Source organism: Corvus hawaiiensis, chromosome 2 (assembly GCF_020740725.1).
Source record: "Corvus hawaiiensis isolate bCorHaw1 chromosome 2, bCorHaw1.pri.cur, whole genome shotgun sequence".
In the NCBI taxonomy this organism is placed as follows: Eukaryota; Metazoa; Chordata; class Aves; order Passeriformes; family Corvidae; genus Corvus; species Corvus hawaiiensis.
Genome location: NC_063214.1, coordinates 53,215,682 through 53,235,535, shown reverse-complemented (window position 1 = coordinate 53,235,535; position 19,854 = coordinate 53,215,682). Strand labels below are relative to the sequence as shown.

General features: G+C 37.3%; 1 protein-coding gene across 11 annotated transcripts in view; it reads right to left on the bottom strand.

Moving 5' to 3' along the window:
- FRY (FRY microtubule binding protein) overlaps positions 1–19,854 on the bottom strand; it is a 227,796-nt gene that overhangs the window by 55,733 nt on the left and 152,209 nt on the right. For all 11 annotated transcript variants that reach the window (XM_048295017.1, XM_048295020.1, XM_048295021.1 and 8 more), the window contains 14 exons: positions 19,558–19,682; positions 19,303–19,360; positions 16,633–16,724; positions 16,259–16,431; positions 15,022–15,182; positions 14,099–14,209; positions 12,610–12,764; positions 10,454–10,553; positions 9,969–10,140; positions 7,960–8,216; positions 7,438–7,584; positions 3,875–4,043; positions 3,027–3,117; positions 464–546 (listed from right to left, as the gene is read on the bottom strand). In XM_048295017.1, coding sequence (XP_048150974.1) covers positions 464–546; positions 3,027–3,117; positions 3,875–4,043; positions 7,438–7,584; positions 7,960–8,216; positions 9,969–10,140; positions 10,454–10,553; positions 12,610–12,764; positions 14,099–14,209; positions 15,022–15,182; positions 16,259–16,431; positions 16,633–16,724; positions 19,303–19,360; positions 19,558–19,682 — 1,894 coding nt within the window. The remainder of the gene's footprint in view (positions 1–463; positions 547–3,026; positions 3,118–3,874; positions 4,044–7,437; positions 7,585–7,959; positions 8,217–9,968; positions 10,141–10,453; positions 10,554–12,609; positions 12,765–14,098; positions 14,210–15,021; positions 15,183–16,258; positions 16,432–16,632; positions 16,725–19,302; positions 19,361–19,557; positions 19,683–19,854) is intronic.

The window sequence follows — 19,854 nt, the reverse complement described above, 5'->3', positions numbered from 1 at the left end:
CCTCTAACACACGTTTGCACAGAGCAGCCAGAAACTGGTTGCAGAGAGCAGATAAAAGCTAAAGATGAGATAAGATCTCATATTTGGAAACTCCTCAACCTCTTTTCATGCTCATACAACAGTACTTGATCTGGAGGGATATACTGCCAAATGGCACAAGCTCTAATGCTCTTAGAAGTCTTTTGCCTTGCCATGTATGGAAGGCCCAATATGTTACTCTCTGGAGGATTCTCTGCTGCTGCTTTCTGTGAAGTTCTCTGGCCTTCAAATGCATTTGACTGAACCCAGATTAAACAAAGTAAATTAATTAAATGAGGTATGAAGGTAAAATAAGGACACTCACTGAATGGTGATGCTACATTACTGTTTATACAGAACTTAAACAGAGAGGCTCTGATGGTCATTAGAATGTTTTCCTCTCCAACCAAAACACCAGATATTTCACTAATTGAAGAGAACTTACTTTTGTCATCATCGTAAGACCCTCCAGAGCTATTACTGTAGCGCGATTCGAGTCGGGTATGTGCTCTGACGACATTACTGAACCTTCAAATACAAGAAAAAAATCTTTGTTAAAAACACAGACTGACATTTAAACATCTGGACTTAAATGTTTACCCTAAAAAAAACCCCCAGCATTTCCTTAAGCATGCACTTTCACAGGAGAGCAATTGAATGTAATGCTGATCCTTGCCACAAAACGTTTTTGCAGCCAGTTTATGAGAAGTTCTAACAGTGTGCTCCTGTGTCACAAGCTTTTAAAATTCAGCAAAGGGAAACTCTTATGCTGCAAATGTGTGATTTTTTTGAAGCACGAAACTGCTAAGCATGAACTGAGATATAAACTGTTCATAGCTAGTATTTGTCACAGATCATGTTCATGGGTAAAATCCTGCCAATTTGATACAGCAGTTAAAGCATGGTGCTAATAATGCCAAGGCTGTGGGTTCAATCCCCATTTGGGCCATTCATTTCAGAGTTGGACTCCATGATCTTTGTGGGTCTCTCCCAGCTCAGAATATTCTGTGATTCTGTGACTGACTGGATAGCCCAAAGCCAAGCCTGCACAGGAACCAAGCAGGATGAACTACCGCTGATCACCCTTCAAGAGGAGAGTCCAGCAAATGCCAGAGCAGACCTAATAGAGAAGTTAAGGGATATGAGAGCCAGAGAAAACTGCTCACAGCTGTCCTCAAATCTGCCGAAGATTCATGCTAAGCTAACTTTTCCTGGTGATCTCCTTTGACTTCCTCCAGCTTGTATTCTCAGAGTAATCAGGCCTGAACTGGAATGAGAGGAGCCACACTGACAGCTCACGCACTAGTGATGATCTAAAACCATTGCCATTCCTGCAAAACTAGGAAACTAATTACAAATAACAATGTATCAAACAAGACAAGACTGAAAATTTTATAGAAAAAATTCAATTCAATTTCTTACTAATGTTCATACACCTTAGTGCAGGATATTTCACTATACAACAACATATTACACTGTCTCCAAAGCATGTGTGTCCCATAAGGGTGCAATAAATCCCTTGTACAGTTGACATAAAGGCATCGTGAGCCATCCAATACATGGTATTCTATCAATGACCTTCATTATTTCGTATGCCTTGACACATGAAGTCAATATTAATGGACATTATAAGGTTGACACACTGGTTTTGAAGTACAGATGCACTTACAGCCGGCTTTGGTAACATAAATGCCAGCACTGAATTCAGGCAAATTATTTTCCATTCTTTTCTGAGGTGTCTTTCAGCAGGAACCTGAATACCAATATCAGAACTTTGTCATTTTCCTTTCATTTTTATCATAAAGTCTCTGGCAGATCTGAATGCTAAAAACCTTTCTGGAGTCACATTTAAAACTTACAAAAGGCAAGAAATCCCAACTGAAAGTACTACAGGAGATGTTTGCTCAACTTGGCTGTGAATCAACTGAATAAAAATCTATCTTAAAACTATACAGTCATAAACATTTATGTAAAGAATGATAAAATAATTCAGAGAAAAAAAGAACTTTATTATCTTTTTAAGTACATTTCTAGTGCATATACTGAAAAACATCACTTAGAGTCAAATCCGTTTTACTACCAATTTGAAACCTTACTTAGCACTGAGTGACTTTTTTTACTTGCATTTAAACTAGCAGACACATATAAATAACCTGACAAAATGCTACTAATGTTTATAACATGTAGCAGGCAAGTAATTCAAAAGGTTCTGAAGTACAGAAAGGTTTGCTCACATAATTTTCTCTGTACCTCTAAGCTCTGAAACTTAGGGAAGGTGGGTCGGACTACTGAAGTGATACTAGTGACTATAAGCAACTAATGTAATACTAATACACTTACTGACAAATGCTATTATAAATTGTCCAAAGTTGTTCTGCAAAACTAAGAGTGTTTCTGTGAGAGAAACAATCTGTATGTCTGTACTCTAGGATCTGATGGCCTTTAGGCTTTGCATTTATTCATTTGTCATTTGTCAGTATGCACCACAAGTAGCAAAAGTCTAAACTGAATATATGATTTATAAGCAAGATATTTTCCATAGCTGTCCTCTATAAGACATTTCATCCAAAGGAGGTGTCTTTGCAATCACTGACATAATCACCAGCACAGTCTGCAAACCAAATTTTACACACTGTCCATGAAATCAAATGGTGTGATCAAATTTGATTTTTCGTAAAGATTTTACTAGTTATTATTTGGTGCACATTCCTGTTTTTTTCTTTCACCTCTGTGGATAGTTCCTACAAAACCATGACCTACTGAGCACAATTCATTCAATGTAAGTTTAACAGTTGTTCCTTTACAATGTAGTTTTAAACAAGAGTTGGGAACTAGAATCAAGAGAATAGCTTTTTTTAAAAAAAATTATACATACTGGGATAACCCCACTTAGGAACAGTCTGAGCACCAGAGTTCCTCGCAATACAATGCAGAACTTTGTCCAACATCTCACCCTTAGCCTAGGAAAACATGTACACTTTGGAGGAAAAAAACCCCAAGCCACAAACCTTTCATCAGTCTCTTTCACCACTCTGTTCTCCTCTGCATCAGGAAAACTATCTTGGCCAGCTACAACAGTGTTACTGCTGGAGGTGGTTCCTGTATATGAGAAGTGAATAAGAACACCTGTTACATGCAGCAGACACCATCTGCAAAGCAATAAAAGCCCATAACTTAAAGGGTTTTTTAGCAGCTATAGTCGAAGTGACCATCCTGCAAGTACTTGCACATGTGAATGAATGAACAGTCACTTCTACAGACCAGGACCTGCTTCCATGGCTGGATGGTGTAAAGTTCACATGCTTTGACAAGTAGATTAACAGAATGATAGTCTGCTACTCCTTAATCTAAGGTCATGCTCAAGTGACATAGCCTATTGTTTTTCAAGGATTTGGCAAAACATGTACAAGGTTAAATGTGGGGTTGGTTCTTAAGCATATTTGACTACTGCAGCTTGGAAATAGCATTAGGCCTTTCAAAACAGAACTGCCACACCACTGAGGCTCTCAGTTTTCAGGAAACTCTGCTTAAGATCACCACATAGATGATAATTTCTTGTTCTGAGTAAAAGAACCACTAGAGAGTGGAGTTTTCTGAAGAGTGGAAGAATTCTGAACAGCATCAAATATTGGTAATATGCTATTAAAATAGTTAAGATAATTAAGCGTATGTTAACAAAGCATATACACCATTAGGAATTAAAAAGAACTGTAATTTAGACATGCAACAAGGCCCTGAAACTTGTACTTTATGTACACAGGTCCGAATGGATGGAGAAGTAAGAGGTTGTTTTTTTACAAAGAGATGAAGACTCAAAAGAGCAGGAGAGCACAATGAAAACACATTCAGGCCATACCAGAAGCTGCAGCTGAGGCTTTGTTACTGGCAGCAAAGCGGTAAAATGGAGGATTATCGCAGTGTTGGACTATGGGGTTCACTGGGTCAGTTTGCTGCAGCTCAAAAAGAAGTTCTTCCATTGTCTGAATCGTGTTATTGCGACATAGATATATTGCAACCTTCTTTATCTGTGGAAGAAAACAACAGTTGTTAAACTCTGAACAATATGAATTTCCAGAGAAATCAATGAATGTTACACTGCAGTACTGAAACGATCGAGGATGCAAGTGTTGCTCTTGGGCAGACACCACAACCACGTACAGTTCATATGGAAATAAAACTTCTCACTTTGACATCAAGATCATTTCCCCAGCAGAGTGAATCTATGATATAATTACTTCAAAGTTTTTGCTTACTATTCAAAATGAACTGTTTAGGTATATAACTATATATATAACATGCACATCTACAAAACTGTAGCTGTGGCCACAAAGATTAAGCCAGGCTCTGAGTTGCTACTTATATCTGTAGGCAAAGTAATAGCAAACTGAAGAAAGGCAGAGCAATTATGTATACAGACTTCATGTATACTGATTTGAAAAATCTGAGAGTATAGTTTATAGAAACTTTGGAAATTTCTATCAATCTTTTAACAAGACCTCAAACCTGCACTGCAGCAATGAGGACTGTTGAGATACTGAGACTGAATTAGGCTGAATTCTTGAGGAAAAAACCCTGATCACTATTAAAAGAGACTCTCTCCAGCTCAGAAACACTTGATTCATAAACTGCTGGAGCTGGGAGACCATATGGGGATGTATCTCTTCGTTCTTGCCTGCTTGTTTTTAAAGATGTCCCTAAACAGATGCTTATAGGGGAGCTAATATATTACACTGAACTGTCTGTTGGCCTCACCAAGTATTGCTGTTCTTATACTCTTAAATACTCCCATTAAAATAACTTCCTTACTGCTTCTCTTTCCCCTCTTTTTTTCTTTTTGCTTAGAGAAAACGCACATATGCAAAGTCTCTTTTACTCTACTGTGCTAAAAATTTCCCAGGGACTTTCCAGATACAAATCCATCTCCTTCCTGAGGCTCATTTCTGGTTGGGTTCACAGTGCCACTTTCAGCATCTCTCACCCCTGAAGGGGTCACGTCCCCAACACTAAGTCTTTGCTGAAGAGGTTTCTGAACTGTAAATATTCTAAGAAATCTTTCAGTACATAATGTGGAAGAACGGACAGCTCAGCAATTTGTACTGGGGCACTGGGAAAAAATGTTTAAAGGAAACATAAGAGACAAAGCAATTAATCTAGATGATGAAAAAGCATTTAAAAAATGAGTCAGGCATGCTTTTGGCTTTCTCTGTGACCCACTCCTGTGACCCACACAGGGAGAACAGATGGCTGAAGGTACAAAGCAGCCGGTGACTGCCTCGGGGGCACAGGGGCTCCTAAAGGAGATGGGCAAACTGGCAATCTTGCAACTCTGTGGTCTTTTAAGCCCAGGTGACCTGGAACAGTGCTGATAAACTGTCCAAATGATCTTTGTTTGCTAAAGTGTATCTGTTATCTACATGATAATGGAAGACACATGTTTATGGTATCAGCAGTCTTGTGTAGTTAACAGCTAGGTAGGATTTCTCATCTGTAAACTCCAGGGCACTAGCAAAACACTGAGCAGATGCATGTGATAAGACCAGTGCATTTTCCTACTCCAGACAAAGCTATCAGTGAAGGGGTGACTCATAAGCACAGTCAGGTTTCCTACAGAAGCTAAAAACTTTTTCAGATTTTGCAAAATCCGAAAATCAGACTTTTAACTCAACATTACAAAACACAGATTAACTGGGTGGTAGAAAACGCGGGAACCTTGTCAGCTGCTGCCACCACCAGCCCCTGGAAGCCTGGGAGGGAGACCAAAAAAGGCAAACACACAAAATAGGAGATGCTGAGCAGATGAAGCTGTAGATGTCAGAACAGATTGCTCTCTTCGTGGAGTAAGAGGACTGTACTGTCCTAGAAGAGGACAGGGCTGTGAAATCCAAGGCTTTGGGGCAAAGAAAGAATTTGAAGAAAGCAGTGCTCTGGGTAGGAGGGAGTTTGAGGAAAGGCTGCTCAGAGCTGTGGAATGGTAACAGATTTGGAGAAAGGAGGTGCTGAAAGCTTTGGGTTGGCAAGTATCTGGATGGAGGATAAGGTACGTGAGGAGCTCCTGGGCAAGAGGTGACACGGTTATTTTCCAGTCAGGCTGGATTTAGGAGTCAGACATGTCCTCAGCACAGGACTACTACTTCCTCTCAGAAAACTGCCCCTGCTCCTTTTGTAAGCTGTCAGAAATGAGGGCAACAGCCCTCATTTTGGGTCTTGTCTCTAACAAGTGATTTCCACTTGTTCTCTGCCAACATAGCTTCTCCTGATGGAGACCCCTTTTGGGCATAATCCCAAGTCTGTCATAGATTGTAGGATGAGTCAGGTTGGAAAGAACTGGGGAAGTCTCTCATCTAACCTCCTGCTCAAAGCATGGTCAGCACTGAATAGAAAGCCTCTGTCACGCTTGAGGGAAAGGTCTTACTTCAGATCAACCCCTTTGTCTTCCTCTCATAAAACCCTTGAGCTTATTCTTACATCAACACCACTTCCAAATTTTTCCTCTTTTGACTAGTTAGACGCATATATACACTGATTTGAGAATATAGAACAGTAAACCTACAATAAAAGGAAACAAACAGGATGACTATGGTATGATAACATTTTGAAGATTTTTATAGGCTTCTTTATTTTTCTTTATTCTAATATGCACAGCAGTCATCATAAACATTTTGGGCAAACTATTACTTCAGCAACTGTAAATGAAGAATGTTTATGAGGCTTTTAAGATAAATTTCATCACATTAATAGTAATTTCAAATGTATTTCAGGGAAATCAGTGGAAAGAGGTTAACTAATAAAACAACATATTGTAATTGTGCTGGAAAATTCTCTAAATTTAGATTCTGTTTCACGCACCAACTGAGCAATAAGGAACATGGGAATAGAACTAGCCTGCTTTTCTCAGACAGCCCTGATTTTATTTTAGCTTGAATAATAACAATATCCAGCACATTGCAGCAACCGTTAGGTAATTTATGACAGTCGTGTAGAGGCAGAAGTTGATATGGTAAGGAGCTTATAAAGGTTAACTATCTTCTGTCTCTTGAGATGTCCCACAGAAAGCTCTAGTCTGCTAAAAGAGAAGAGAATATAGCATTTTCTGGCAATTAATGCCCAGTCTCTGTTGCTGTCCCTGTACACAGACATGCAAAGTTTCTCTTTGCTTGAGAGAAGCCCATCTCCTACTTGCAATGGGGTGTGCTCCGCTGGTGGAAACTGAGATTTGAACTACTCAATTCCTTTCTTTTAATTTCAGTTTCCTGGCACTTTTATTCCTGCCATTTAATTTTGTACAGTGTGTTAGGGAATATGTTGGTATGTCTTAGGGTATATGTTGGTTTTGATACAGAAATTAATTTTCTGCAGGTGATAGCTGTTTTCCTCACTAAAACCTATGTTATCAGCAGTAAATAAAGTGCAAAGACTTACATAGGGTAAAAGGATGGTATCACTGCTAACACCACACAAACTAATGAGGAACTGCAGTGTTATCCTAAGGTTGTTACTCCATTTTTCATTGTTGGCCAAAGCATTCCAGACATTTTCCATCTCTGGTCCAGGAATTTCATCTCCATACTGCAAAGAATCATAGGCATACATTCCTTGAAATATACAGGCTTCCAAACTAAAGCATGTTCTTTTAGAGCATTTTCTCATGCAAAAAAAACCAGTGAAATGCTGTAAAAAGTTATAAAACAGTATTTTTAAAAGCTGCCTGACAGACTTCAGAGCATAAACTATATCTAAAACTATTTAGGTTCTGATCCACAGAAGGACATAAATCATATGAGAAAACAAATACTCTTGAGGACTGTGAATTCAAAAAGTAATCCTAAAATCAAGCGGGTTTTGTCTGATTGGTAGAGAGTGTTCCAGTGTAACATTTCTGGTACTGGAGGGAAGAAACAAAAGTTTTACAGGTTAGTTTCTTTGTTTGATTTGCTTTTATACCTTGGCTGTCATATACATGAGATTGTTAAGAACCAGGGAGGTGGCCTCAGGTGAGCCCCAGCCATTGCCTTTTAGTCCACTTGTGACTGCTATTTCCCCATCCTTGTCCTTCAGTTCATCTTCTGGCGTGGTAGGGCTTGACCCAGGGAGGAGCAGTCTGTTATCTACCAGTTCAATATTATGAAGCCATGGTAGCAGATAGGTAAGCATAATCTGTCTTCCATTTGGATGTGTTGTTGGAAATCGCTGGCTTACCTCTAAAATAGTAAGAGTTGAAAAGGACAACATATTAATTTATGATGGAAACCCTAAATACACTGTTTAAGTCACATTTCTGATGTTTGTTAGGCTATCTGATGGTTTTTACCTTGCACACTACAAGCATACAAAAACATGTTCTTGAGCTTCCTGAAGAGAAACACTCAATTAATGCTCAATAATAGCAAGCAATGGGTCATGCCTTCTGTCTAAAATAACTAACAGTCTGGGCTTAGAAAGAGAAAGTCACTCCTTGTTACTGTGCCATGTTATATATTAAGTGGAAGCCAATAAAGACAAAAAAGGATAATTCAGTTACAAGTAGTTACCCTAGAATTCCAAGAGCTTCTGGAGAACATACAAAAGTGATCTGCAGAATTACAAATGCCCCATTGGCCTCCAGGTTTCTAAGCTATAGTTTAAATAATAAAGCACTTATACTGAGTTTACAGAAAAAATCTTGCATATATTGGGATCCTATTTCCTGTGGGGAGGCCTATAAAGTTCATAGTTGGCTGTCAGTTCAGGAGTGCTTGTATACAGCACTTTATATAATTTATAAAAAAAGAACTGGCACTGTAAGGCAAAGGGATTTGGAAAATCTGGGATAAGAAATACAGCTTCCTGCCAAAGTGAACCACATTATCTCACATTACTAGAAATCATCTGTAAAATCAGTAGAGCAAACAATTCCTTTCTTTATTTGCTGCCTGGTTTTTAAAAATCGTGAAGACACACACTGTTCTCTCCTCCTTATGATTCTACATGTACAGAAAGGATCTCTCACTTGGACTGTAATATCCTGTATATCGGAGGTATTTTTAATGACACAGTCATTACAGTAACATGAGTAGATGATACCAGTAATAATGAACAGCATTTGCTTAATGATAAATGAGCCATCGGAAGTTCCCTACACCCGTTATTTATAACTCATGGTATCTTGGGCACTGAGAAATGTAAGGATGATGTATTGTTCCTTTACTCTCCCTCCAGCCACTACAGACTGAGTAAAAACAACAGAAAGGGATTTTAAGAGCCAGTAAAAATTCCCACGATTACAGACATTTGAATTCTGTTATTTAAAAACTAGAGAAACACATAAGATTAATTAAAACAGACAGATATGTCTGAAAACACCATTGTTCCCAGGAAAGGTCTCAGAGTGGGCGTATTCTGAATTGTGCTCCTGCAGGTCTCATTCCTTAAAATTTTTCTCAGTAATCCTGAAAATATGCATTTCTGATAAAATTTAAAAATGCTGCAACATGCAGATGTGGCAAATAACAGAAGGCAGAGATCACTCAGAGTGATTTGAATCACTGGTAGAACTGGACACAGGCAATCAATCTGCCCAAAGTTTATAAATGCCCAATCTGCCCAAATTTTTATAAAAAAATTAAGAAATATATCCTCACAAGTATGATTTATATAAATGTATGCGTAAGAAGAATCACATGAGAACCCATCATAGCAGAGTTTGCCAATGTCATTTTAACTCATTCAGGGCACTTGTAATTTCAAATTTACCATAAGATCACCTAAGTGGCACAGAGTCCCCAAAGAAGGTTTGTTTCTGTACTTTGTGTGAGTACCTCTAGGAAACACATACTGGATTCCTAAATCTGATTTGATCTGAACTGGAGTAAAAACAGGTCAAGCTAAATTTATAAACAGAACTGTGGTTCAAAATGGTAGCAGTCTAGCATTTGTACAAAAATGTAAAGGAGATAATAAATAAATATAGGTACCTGAAAAAAGTGGGAGGGTAAGTTCAGGATACATCCTTGCTAGCTCATATGAAAGAAGGGCAAGTGAGACACTGTAAAGAGGTGGCAATGGACCATGTGTCCCATACAAGATACTGCCTGGTCTTTGCTCAGCTACCTTTTTTGAATAAACAAAAAGCTTTGATTCAAGGATCTATAAAAGACCAAAAAAAAAAAAAAAAAAAAAAAAAGGAATGAGACAATAAAAATTCATTAATTCAGGAAATAACAGCATTTCAAGTTTATCTATCAGAGAATGCTCTACATGTTTCAGAGTATATGCTCCAAATACAAAAGACACTATAACATTCATCTTAATATAAATATTCCTGCAAGTATTTATAGCCAAGACATAACTGGTTGCTTGTTTTCAAAACAAAACTAATGCACAAATAACAGTGCTCTATAAGAAGTTCATCAAAAAAGTCTCCAAGGACAGGAGGAAGAAATAAGTAGCTGATACATGCCTGCATAAGTTGCATGGAAATTTCATAAATCTCTCTGTTGGTGTCAGATGCCTTGAACAGCACCAGATTTAAAAGCGTCACGATATCAAAAGGATAGTTCCTAGAAGAATAAACAGAACATTTTTGTGAATGCTGGTAAGGAATGCAGATTATATTCACTCTGGTTTACTCTGTAATATGGTCTAAAGAGAATGTCATCTTTCTTTTCTCTGTTCTACCATCAGAATATGGGAAAGGGAGCTCTTATGAATACACACTGCTTGATCAAAGGACCATCTGGTGAATGGGAAGAAAGAAAGGATTATTTATAATTACCTTAGACTGATGCTTAGGAATGCACCGAGCTACCCACAGTGATAAATGCAATACCTGTATCTGTAACTGTCAATTCATTTTAATTTATAGCATAAACTGTGTACAGGACAGACTGACACCCGTGAAAGAAAATGGGGAGCATGAAAATTTCCAGGGATAAAGAATTTCTTAAGCCAAGCTGCAATTAAAACAGTCCCTTTGGACAAAAGACACTATGTCTGACACGAACATTCTGAGGTACTAGACAATTTTATAAAAATTGTTTTCAAAGAGTAAACATGAATAACTGCTTCAAAAAGTCTGCTATCTATAAAGTCAGCATCAACTGTAAAGTTAAACATATCAAAGTATTAACTTACTGAGAATATTGTTACAGCAGTAATTCCCACATCACAATACTTGGATTTGCACTAAATAGATTTCTGTTTACTCATGATGATTTGTAAATGCACCGATTGAATTCTGAACCATCAATTTAACAACCTAGATGTCAGCTACAGTGCTCCTGGATGGCTGCAGGATGCCTATTTGGACTTTTTAATATGGCAGATACATGTGTGGCATGGGACATTTTGGTAATTCCAAATACTAGCTGCAAGCCAATCTCTGTAACTGGCTCTTTGTCCTTCCACTGTGTAAAAAATAAATGCAAAAGAAAAGAAATGAAGTGGCTTCTTTGTAGAAAGCTGGATGGACACATCATCAATGAGATACACTGCTGCTCATTTTACAGGTAGTTTAAAGCAGTGGTCTCCTGATACATTTTGACAGATGAGAGAGGAAAAACTATTAACAGTTTTCAAATATTAATAAAAATTCCCAGCTTGCTAGAAAGAGGACTTTCCCTTCAAAATAAATCATGAAGATCATACTCTCAATTTTTTACTGGAAGAATGGAAAAGATTAATTTTTAGGACACAGTGGCACAGGTAACACCATCTGAGGAAAAAAGACTGGCTGAAACGGCTATGTTTTTGTGCTCATTAAAATAAAAACCCTGTTACCATAACTGGATTTGCAAATGCAAAATTCCATTCATATTTTTAAAACTTCAGTATAACTCAGTCTCTAGTCTAGTTGTTCCTGCAAGAACAAAACAGTTTAGCAGAAAAACTATAAAATTCTTGACTTATTTTGATTTTCCAAATCCCAAGTATTTCTTTATTGAGTATTTCTCTATGCTGCTCAGACATCTTGCCAAATTACTTTTGTGAAGAGTAAATTTTCACATTTATTTTAATAAGATGCAAATTTCTGCATTATTTAATTTCTCTATAAATTTTGTCTTTGAAAATAAAAAATAGGGATAGGGTTTTATGAAGGCCTGACACAAAAGCAATATTTGTATTCATATCTTCACGTAGCTTGTGCTTGCTCAGCATTAGCAGTAATGATGATACCAGCTGACCAAAAAGGAACTAATCAAATCAAATGAAAGCCAGGTAGAAAAAGAACATGACTTTCAAGATAATGACAAGTCAAAATAATTACTTTCAAGCTATTGACATTTAAAACATTTTTTCTTTTATAAATTAAATTAAAAACCACGCCAAATCTTTTGAAACCAGATTTACGACTTACATTCAAATGAAACTTGTAGCTTTTTGTATCTTTCTGAGCAAAACAGCATCAAAACACCCCACATTTCAAATATACATATAATAAGAACATCTTCTACCAAGCACATCCCTTTGTTTTCAGAATCATGAAAATCAAGCAATACAGTCCCCAAGCACTGTTTGAGAAGATATGAGTGTGACCAACAACTCCTTACCACACAGTGAGCTGAATCTTCAGTTTTCTTTACATTTGAAAGTGTAGATTAATAGATTAATTAATACCTGCTTCCACACACAGTTGCAATGGCTTTGAAACACCCAGAGGCAAGCTGGTATGATCCTGTGTAACATCGATCTATAGCCCAGTTGAAGAGATTGATTTGATCAGGATTCAGTTCTAGCAACAGGACTACAACTTCACAGCCAAGCTGATGAACCTGAGCAAACATCAAAACATGATAATGGGGTCAGATATGCTCATTCTCTAAAATTCTTAGAGTGACATAGGCAAAATGGGGAAAATGGAAAATTCAAATATGTAAAAAGAAATTAGATCATTTGTAATAAATTTATTCTAGGGATAGCGGAGTTGGAATGTGACTCAGGTTTCAATACTCACCACTTGAAAAAATGGTAGGTACAAAGACTACATAAATGAAATAAATTGTCCAAAATTAAGCACAACAACAACAAAAAAGCACAGAACCTTTGGAAAATCTAAGATCCTTGATAGGTGTTCTTGGGCAACTTCCATTTATATCAGTAACTGACTTGTTAGCTGATTGCCTAGTTCATGTGAATTTCACAGTGACTGACTTTTAGGTTTATCCTTCTCTTGACTAACACAAAGCAAGGCAGACAAAGAAAAATACCTTTTACAAGACTGAAAACCTGTATGTTTAATCCAACTACATCAAGCAATCTAACGACTCTCCCCCCAGACCATGAATTACTTAATTCTGGTACCACCACTGCTACAAACACATCACAACTAAGGCTTGGACTTCATGTTCCTTCAGTACAGGACAGTGCTGGTACACCAAACACTAATGCCTATTAATATTCTGTCACCAAGCGTAGGTAACTACTTGTACAGACTGCTTATCACTTGCACATGTCTTTAAAGCTCTGTCCCTACCAACATTCTGAAATCCCATGTAATTTCTGAAGGATTTTCTCTGTAGCTATTAATTCTTTCTTTAAATTGTTCAACTTTTTTTCCCCCTAATCAATTACCATTTCCACAGCCTGTATCCTCTAGCTGCTCCACATGCATTTATTTAGGTTCTGCTATTTACTTTTTCTTAGCAGATATATGCGCTGGTATGAGAGTTTTAGGGAGAAGAGCAGGACAAAGTACAAGATACCAAAAGGGAAAGATTGCTGTCTCTCTCCCTCCACTTGATAAAAATCACCAATCTACTCGTCCTTAATCAAAGAGGTAGTCCAATCAGTTACAAACACAGAACTATGACTGTGTAGCTACAAAGTCGAAGCCCACCTTCACAAAAATGGAAAATGGCAAGAATAGTCTATTACGTTTGTTAAGAAGAAAAAAACCACTTTTTTTCCTTCCCTGAATAATTTATTTCATATTTGCAAGATCTACCCACACAACTTTCACTCAGATTTTTTTCATCAGCATCTACATTACCAAGCAGGAAGGGATTTTTAGAATGTATGCAGTCATAGTTCTTACAGTCACAAACTTTTTACTCACCCAGTACAGTGAGTAATTGTCCATCAGTGTTGCATTTTGGTCAGTACTTACACGTAAATCTTGACAAGCCAGAATATTATCAAGCCATTTGTAAAGATATCCATCAGGGGAAAGACCAACATTGTCAAACACAGGTCCACAGCAGAGCACAGCCGACATGGCCTAGAAATACACCAAACTTCAATTACACAAAAACGAACACAATGAACCTTGCAGAATGATTTGCGTTCTGGCTAACAGGACTGCCACTTGTTTCCTCTTTTGAGGGAACTATGATGGAAATGGGAACAGCTGACTTTGCTAGAATTCAATAATTATGTTGCTATAGATTTTACTGGATTCCAGATCATGCCCAAAGCATTTTGGAGGGAGTTCTATCTTCAAGATACATTTTGTCATTTTACTCAGTCTTCACATATCAAGCTACAAAACAATCGTAATATACTCAGATGTTTTGATAGTATGTTACTGCAAAAATTAAAACTGTCTTACAGCAAGTGATGCAGCTTATGTAAGTACATAAGCTATCACTTTCCCAGATTACTCATGCAGGGGAATTGCAACTAGTTTTGCCACAAAAGTACATTATTACTGAGCATGTCTCCAGGCAAGTGTGGGAGGCATTCCTGAGATGTATATTGGTACAGATTCAGTATCCCGAGATTCTGAATTGGGGCTATAGCTCATTTCAGAGCCCACGATCTCCTTGCTGAATCTGCTAACCCATTAATAAACAGCTAAGTAAAATTTCAAAATGCATTCTGGTTTTTAAAATAATTAGCCTTGAAAAGTGTCTACAAAGAAAAAAACATGTAATTTCAGTGCTATACTGTACATATACCTATGAGCATACAAGTTTGCTTCAAGTATGCCAATTCAAATTTCTTTGAAATAAAAGGAAATAGACCCTACAATTAGGTGTATTTTTGACTGGAAAATTACTGTTACTGGTTTGTACACTGAAACTTTAATACCTTTAATGCACAATACTGGTATCTTGTAATCTGATGATTTCTATCACTGTAACGGTCCAGCGGTGTGAACATAATACTGAAAGGTCCTGCCCACTGGCTGAATAAGATGAACAGGTGATGCCTCAAGCTCTGCTGAGGGAAGAGAAATCTCCTGTGGTGAACTAAGTGAACAGAAATAGAAATAGTTGTGATTTGTTTAATATTAAATACACATTCACTTGGCACAATGATGACATAATTTTCAAACTTCTACAAAAAAGGAGGGGTTTTTATATGTTCAATATACAGTTACTCCAAAATATCTAAGCTCCTTTAAAAAATCTAACCAAGCAAATAAGATGCATCTTATTTCTAAGAACCTTCAGTTTTGAATTAATGTGTAGTTATACAAACATGTACATCTGACTATAGAAAAGCATGCAAGAACCTAATTACAAAATCAGAGTTTTCACTGCCTCCTGCATTCCTTTAGTGGCAAATATTTACTTGGTTTTTCCAATCCTTTAAATTCGAGCCTAAACAATACATAAGTCCTACTCTAATACAGTAATAGGTAGGGACAATAAATAAAAGAAACTTGGCACCTCCTTGTTTATGACAAGTATGTGATGAACAGCTGAATTACCTGAGCAAATGAAAAAAAAGCTCCAGACCTCATCTTCCACTAATTATATGAAGCCTTTTAAAGCAAAGGCCTTTTTTTGCTTTTTTGCTAATGTAATTACATTATATTTCTGAAGGGATATTGCAATATATAAAAAACATGAAATCAATTGGACAAATCTCTGTGATACAACTGGACTCAGGTAACATGGGGTACCGTCTCAACACCTTGGGCAAGTTTTTCACTGCATTTAATATTGGATGTTGTCTGCACCTACTTGTATTTTTCAAGGCCTGTCTGAGTTTATGAAGTCTGGCAATCAAGTCAGAGGGAAGAAAATAAGGCCTTATGTCAAAGAAGTACCTAGAGGTCACAGACAATTTCTTTGCTAGGCTTTTAAAGAGGTGATTCTTATACACGACTATTACAAGCTTCATCAAGCTTTATTGGTATTTTTATTTCAATCTTAATGGACTTCTGAAGACATTTTTTTCTACATTCCACTTTACATTCATTATATGATAATTCACAAGCAGTGAAAAAACACAGACAAAACAAGACACAAAAAATTACTTTTCCAATACCTATGTTAAATGCAATTTCTTAGTATGTTGAGATAATTCAGCACCATACCTGGAACACACTGAATCAAGTTGGCAATCATTGCACTGAAATGTGCTCTCATATCCTTAAGGATCTCGACTTCTTTATCATTTTCAGCCTCCAAAAGCATGCGAGTCAGATCAACATACTCTAAGAACAAGGCTCCAAGGGCTAGTGTATCTCTTTCTAAGGCTCCACTTGTACTAGCATAAAGGAAAGTTGCACATTAATATAGAATAACAGAGTAGTTATACTACAGTTTTCTGAAGAAATGCATGCAAAGCTCTCCATATCTGATAGACCACACATTTCTTCAAATAACGTACTGACATAATCTCAGTGCGGCAGGCACTGAAAATTATTTCACTTAAAAGACCAATATTTATGATGAGTGATAGTCCTACCTGTCACTTATAACACCAGCATCAGCAAGGAGTTCAAAAATTCGCAGTAGCTGCAGCCTTAGTAGATCTCGTCGTTCTCGACGTTTCTTGTTCTTGGAATTTAAAGTAACAGCCATGTTTATATGCATAGGTGCATAAATTAAAAACTAGTAGCTTCAGAAATGCCAGTATTGCAGTGAGATTTAAGAATTGCAGTTTAAGAATTTTCTTCATGAAGGAACCTGAGTGCTTTTGGGTATTTCACCACAACACTGTGCTTACACATCAACAAAGAACTGAATATGATCCATTTTTTGTCTTTGTAACTACTCTTGAAAAAATTGTTAACAACTGCTTTAGTACTTATTGAAAATGTCGAAATTAAATAATGAAATACTGGATAAAAATAACTAATATTCAAGGTTCCTGTACCAAAAAGCCATGCTATCTTCAGGTAATAGGGATATTCACGTTAGTTTAATATCATCTAGTTTGGGTGCTGGAGGCACTTAAAGAGCAGAACATATACCCAGACCTGGGGAAGATATCTTAGTGATTAGCCATTCCTGAACTTGGCAATGCTGCAGCACACCATCACCCATGAGCTCCTAGCAGACACCACTCCAGTTCACTGTGGGGTGTGTTGACTGCAGGGGTTTTGCCCACAGTAATGTACTCCTCCCACAGAACAGGACTGCATGGTTGTTAACTGGCTCATTGTATCCCACTGCCTTCTAGAAAGCTGTCCTTTCTGTCTTCTATCTTGCCTGGAAAGATGTGAATGCAACAAGGCCTGGTCTTTACCGAAAGGCTAAATTGACTTTGTATTCTGTATCTCCCCTAAGCAAGAAAAACACAAGAAGGTAAAAAAGCTGCTATTGCACTCAAAGAAACAAGAAAAGCTCAGAGAAAATGCAGATTTTGCTCTTCAAAACTGAGTGATACTGAGATCAAAGGCTTGTCTCTTCTAGGACTCTGGCTCTGTCCACAGCCAGCAGTAGATGTGTGGGAGAACAAAATGATGCTCTGCCCGGTATTCTGACCCAGAATTGGCAGAATTGCAGCATCGTAGCCAAAGGTTTTATTCAAATAATTATGCCATTTGATTTGTTCTCTTCAGAGCCCTGTTCTTCTCTTGTTACACCTTTAAGGTTCCAGGAAGTACATGTAGAGAAAAAAGCAGTTTTATTGTAATACTGTATTTTACCAGACACAGCTGCCTCCTGCTGTGCAACAGTGTCAGAGGTGACCTGGCAAGCTCCGTGCCAGCGCCCACAGGGGCGGATCTTGTGTAATGTCCATTTTGGTTTACCCCTGCAGCTCTTGGCCATGCCTGCAATTCTCTTCCTAGTCATAGCATATGTTCAAGGACATTGTTTCTGGTGTGTTGGATACCTGCCTGCTGACATGGAGGCCTGCCATGTTCTCTACAGCTACACAACCCATACAGTCACTCCTGGGTTTCCAGGTGGCACTGTTTGCAGAAAGGTGGCCCATTAATTCATATCAGGAAAAACACAAGAATAAACATTGCAGTCTCTCGTCCTCGTATTCTTCTACTAACAATTTCATGTGCTAAATTTGCTCTCACAGTATACAGTAAACCTCTGAATTCTAGCAATTCCTTTCCTGAGGGTAGACTGGATTTGTATGTCTCCAGGAAAGGCTTTTCAAGTCCAAGTTGTCTTAAAAGGTGCACAGACAAAATGCACAGGCAAGTGGCTGCACTAAGGTGTATTAATCCTCTTCTGCCCAGTATCAAAACAAGTGACCTTCAAATCAGTGTCTTCATAGGGACACATAACTGAATTGAGGTGTGAAGTCATGCAGAATGGAAATGGCTGTGGACATTTACCAGACACGGAATTATTAAGAATTGTCCATGAGCCATCTCAGATTTCTATCCTGGAGTCAGATGGAATGGTCCAAAACCGAGTCAAGGATGGAAAACTGAGCAGAACAGCAACTTGAGTCTAGTACAGAAGCTCTCGCCATGGCTTTCCTCTTTAGCTGCATAGACACATCCTGAGACTAAACTGCTTACTGAGGCTACAGATTTTATTACCAGAGGTTTTTAAGAACCTTGTGTGGATTGGAAGATCTGTTGGAAACCCTTCCAGCATCATCTTCTCTTGTAACAAAAGAGAGTACTATAATGAAGGTGAAAACTCTGATTAATTTGTCAGTTAACTGATCATATTTAGAATGAATCCTGTGCCATGTGATCCAGGATGATCCTGCTTGAGCAGGGAGGTTGGACCACTTTGGTCCCTTCCAGCCATTCTGTGATTCTGTGATTCTGTGATTCTGTGATTCTGTGAAGCCTGCCCTGAAAATAAAAGCACATCTAAACACTGCTACAAAATGTGCTTGTAGCCCAGCTGCATTAAAGCACATTTTTTTTCCGATACTGAAAGTGAATTTCCAATATATCGAAGGTCTGTATCAGGAGGTTCCATATTGGATGGGAAATTTTTCCTCAGAATGGAGTTCTATATTGTACATTTTGGATCACCGACAGAATTTAAATTAAACTAGATTTTAATGGAATTATTTTAAATTATACAATTAATAAAATTCTTGTTGCACACAGAGCTTAATTTGCTAGTTAGTACAAAAGAATGTATTTGTATTTCAAACAGAGAATTTTTCAGTTTTAAAAAACTAGTGCATTTGATTTTTGCAACTAACCTCTGGTCTTCTTTCTAGGGCTTCTTTCATTAGTGGGTGAAGTTCTTCTACTAATTCCCTAAATTAAAAAAACATAAATATTTGTAAACAAAATCTAATGTCCTTTGATATGCATTAATTATTATTCAAACAAATATATATAAAAACAAAGTTCTTAAGTGCAAATAAAAATTTAAATATATATTTAAGTTACAACATAAATAAAGCACTTGTATTAGAGGCAAATAACTGAAAATATGATAAGTGGAGAAGTACCTGAAAACAAGGGAATTTGTTCTTCCAAATCCTAACACAAGTGATTCTGTTATTTCTATGCTTTCAAGTCTCATCAAAGGAACTAGCTGCTTTAGTAAGACTCCAACAGATGGAGTTCCAATAGCCTAAAATATATTAAAATATTGTTGAATTTAATTGTCAGAATATCAAGTAAACAATTATTTTTTTTTTACAAACAAACATTGTCCAAGAATCAATATATATTTTAAAAACATACTGGAATGATTTTACTGTTATAGCTATCAATCCACCAGTCTAATTGGATGTCTGCTACTT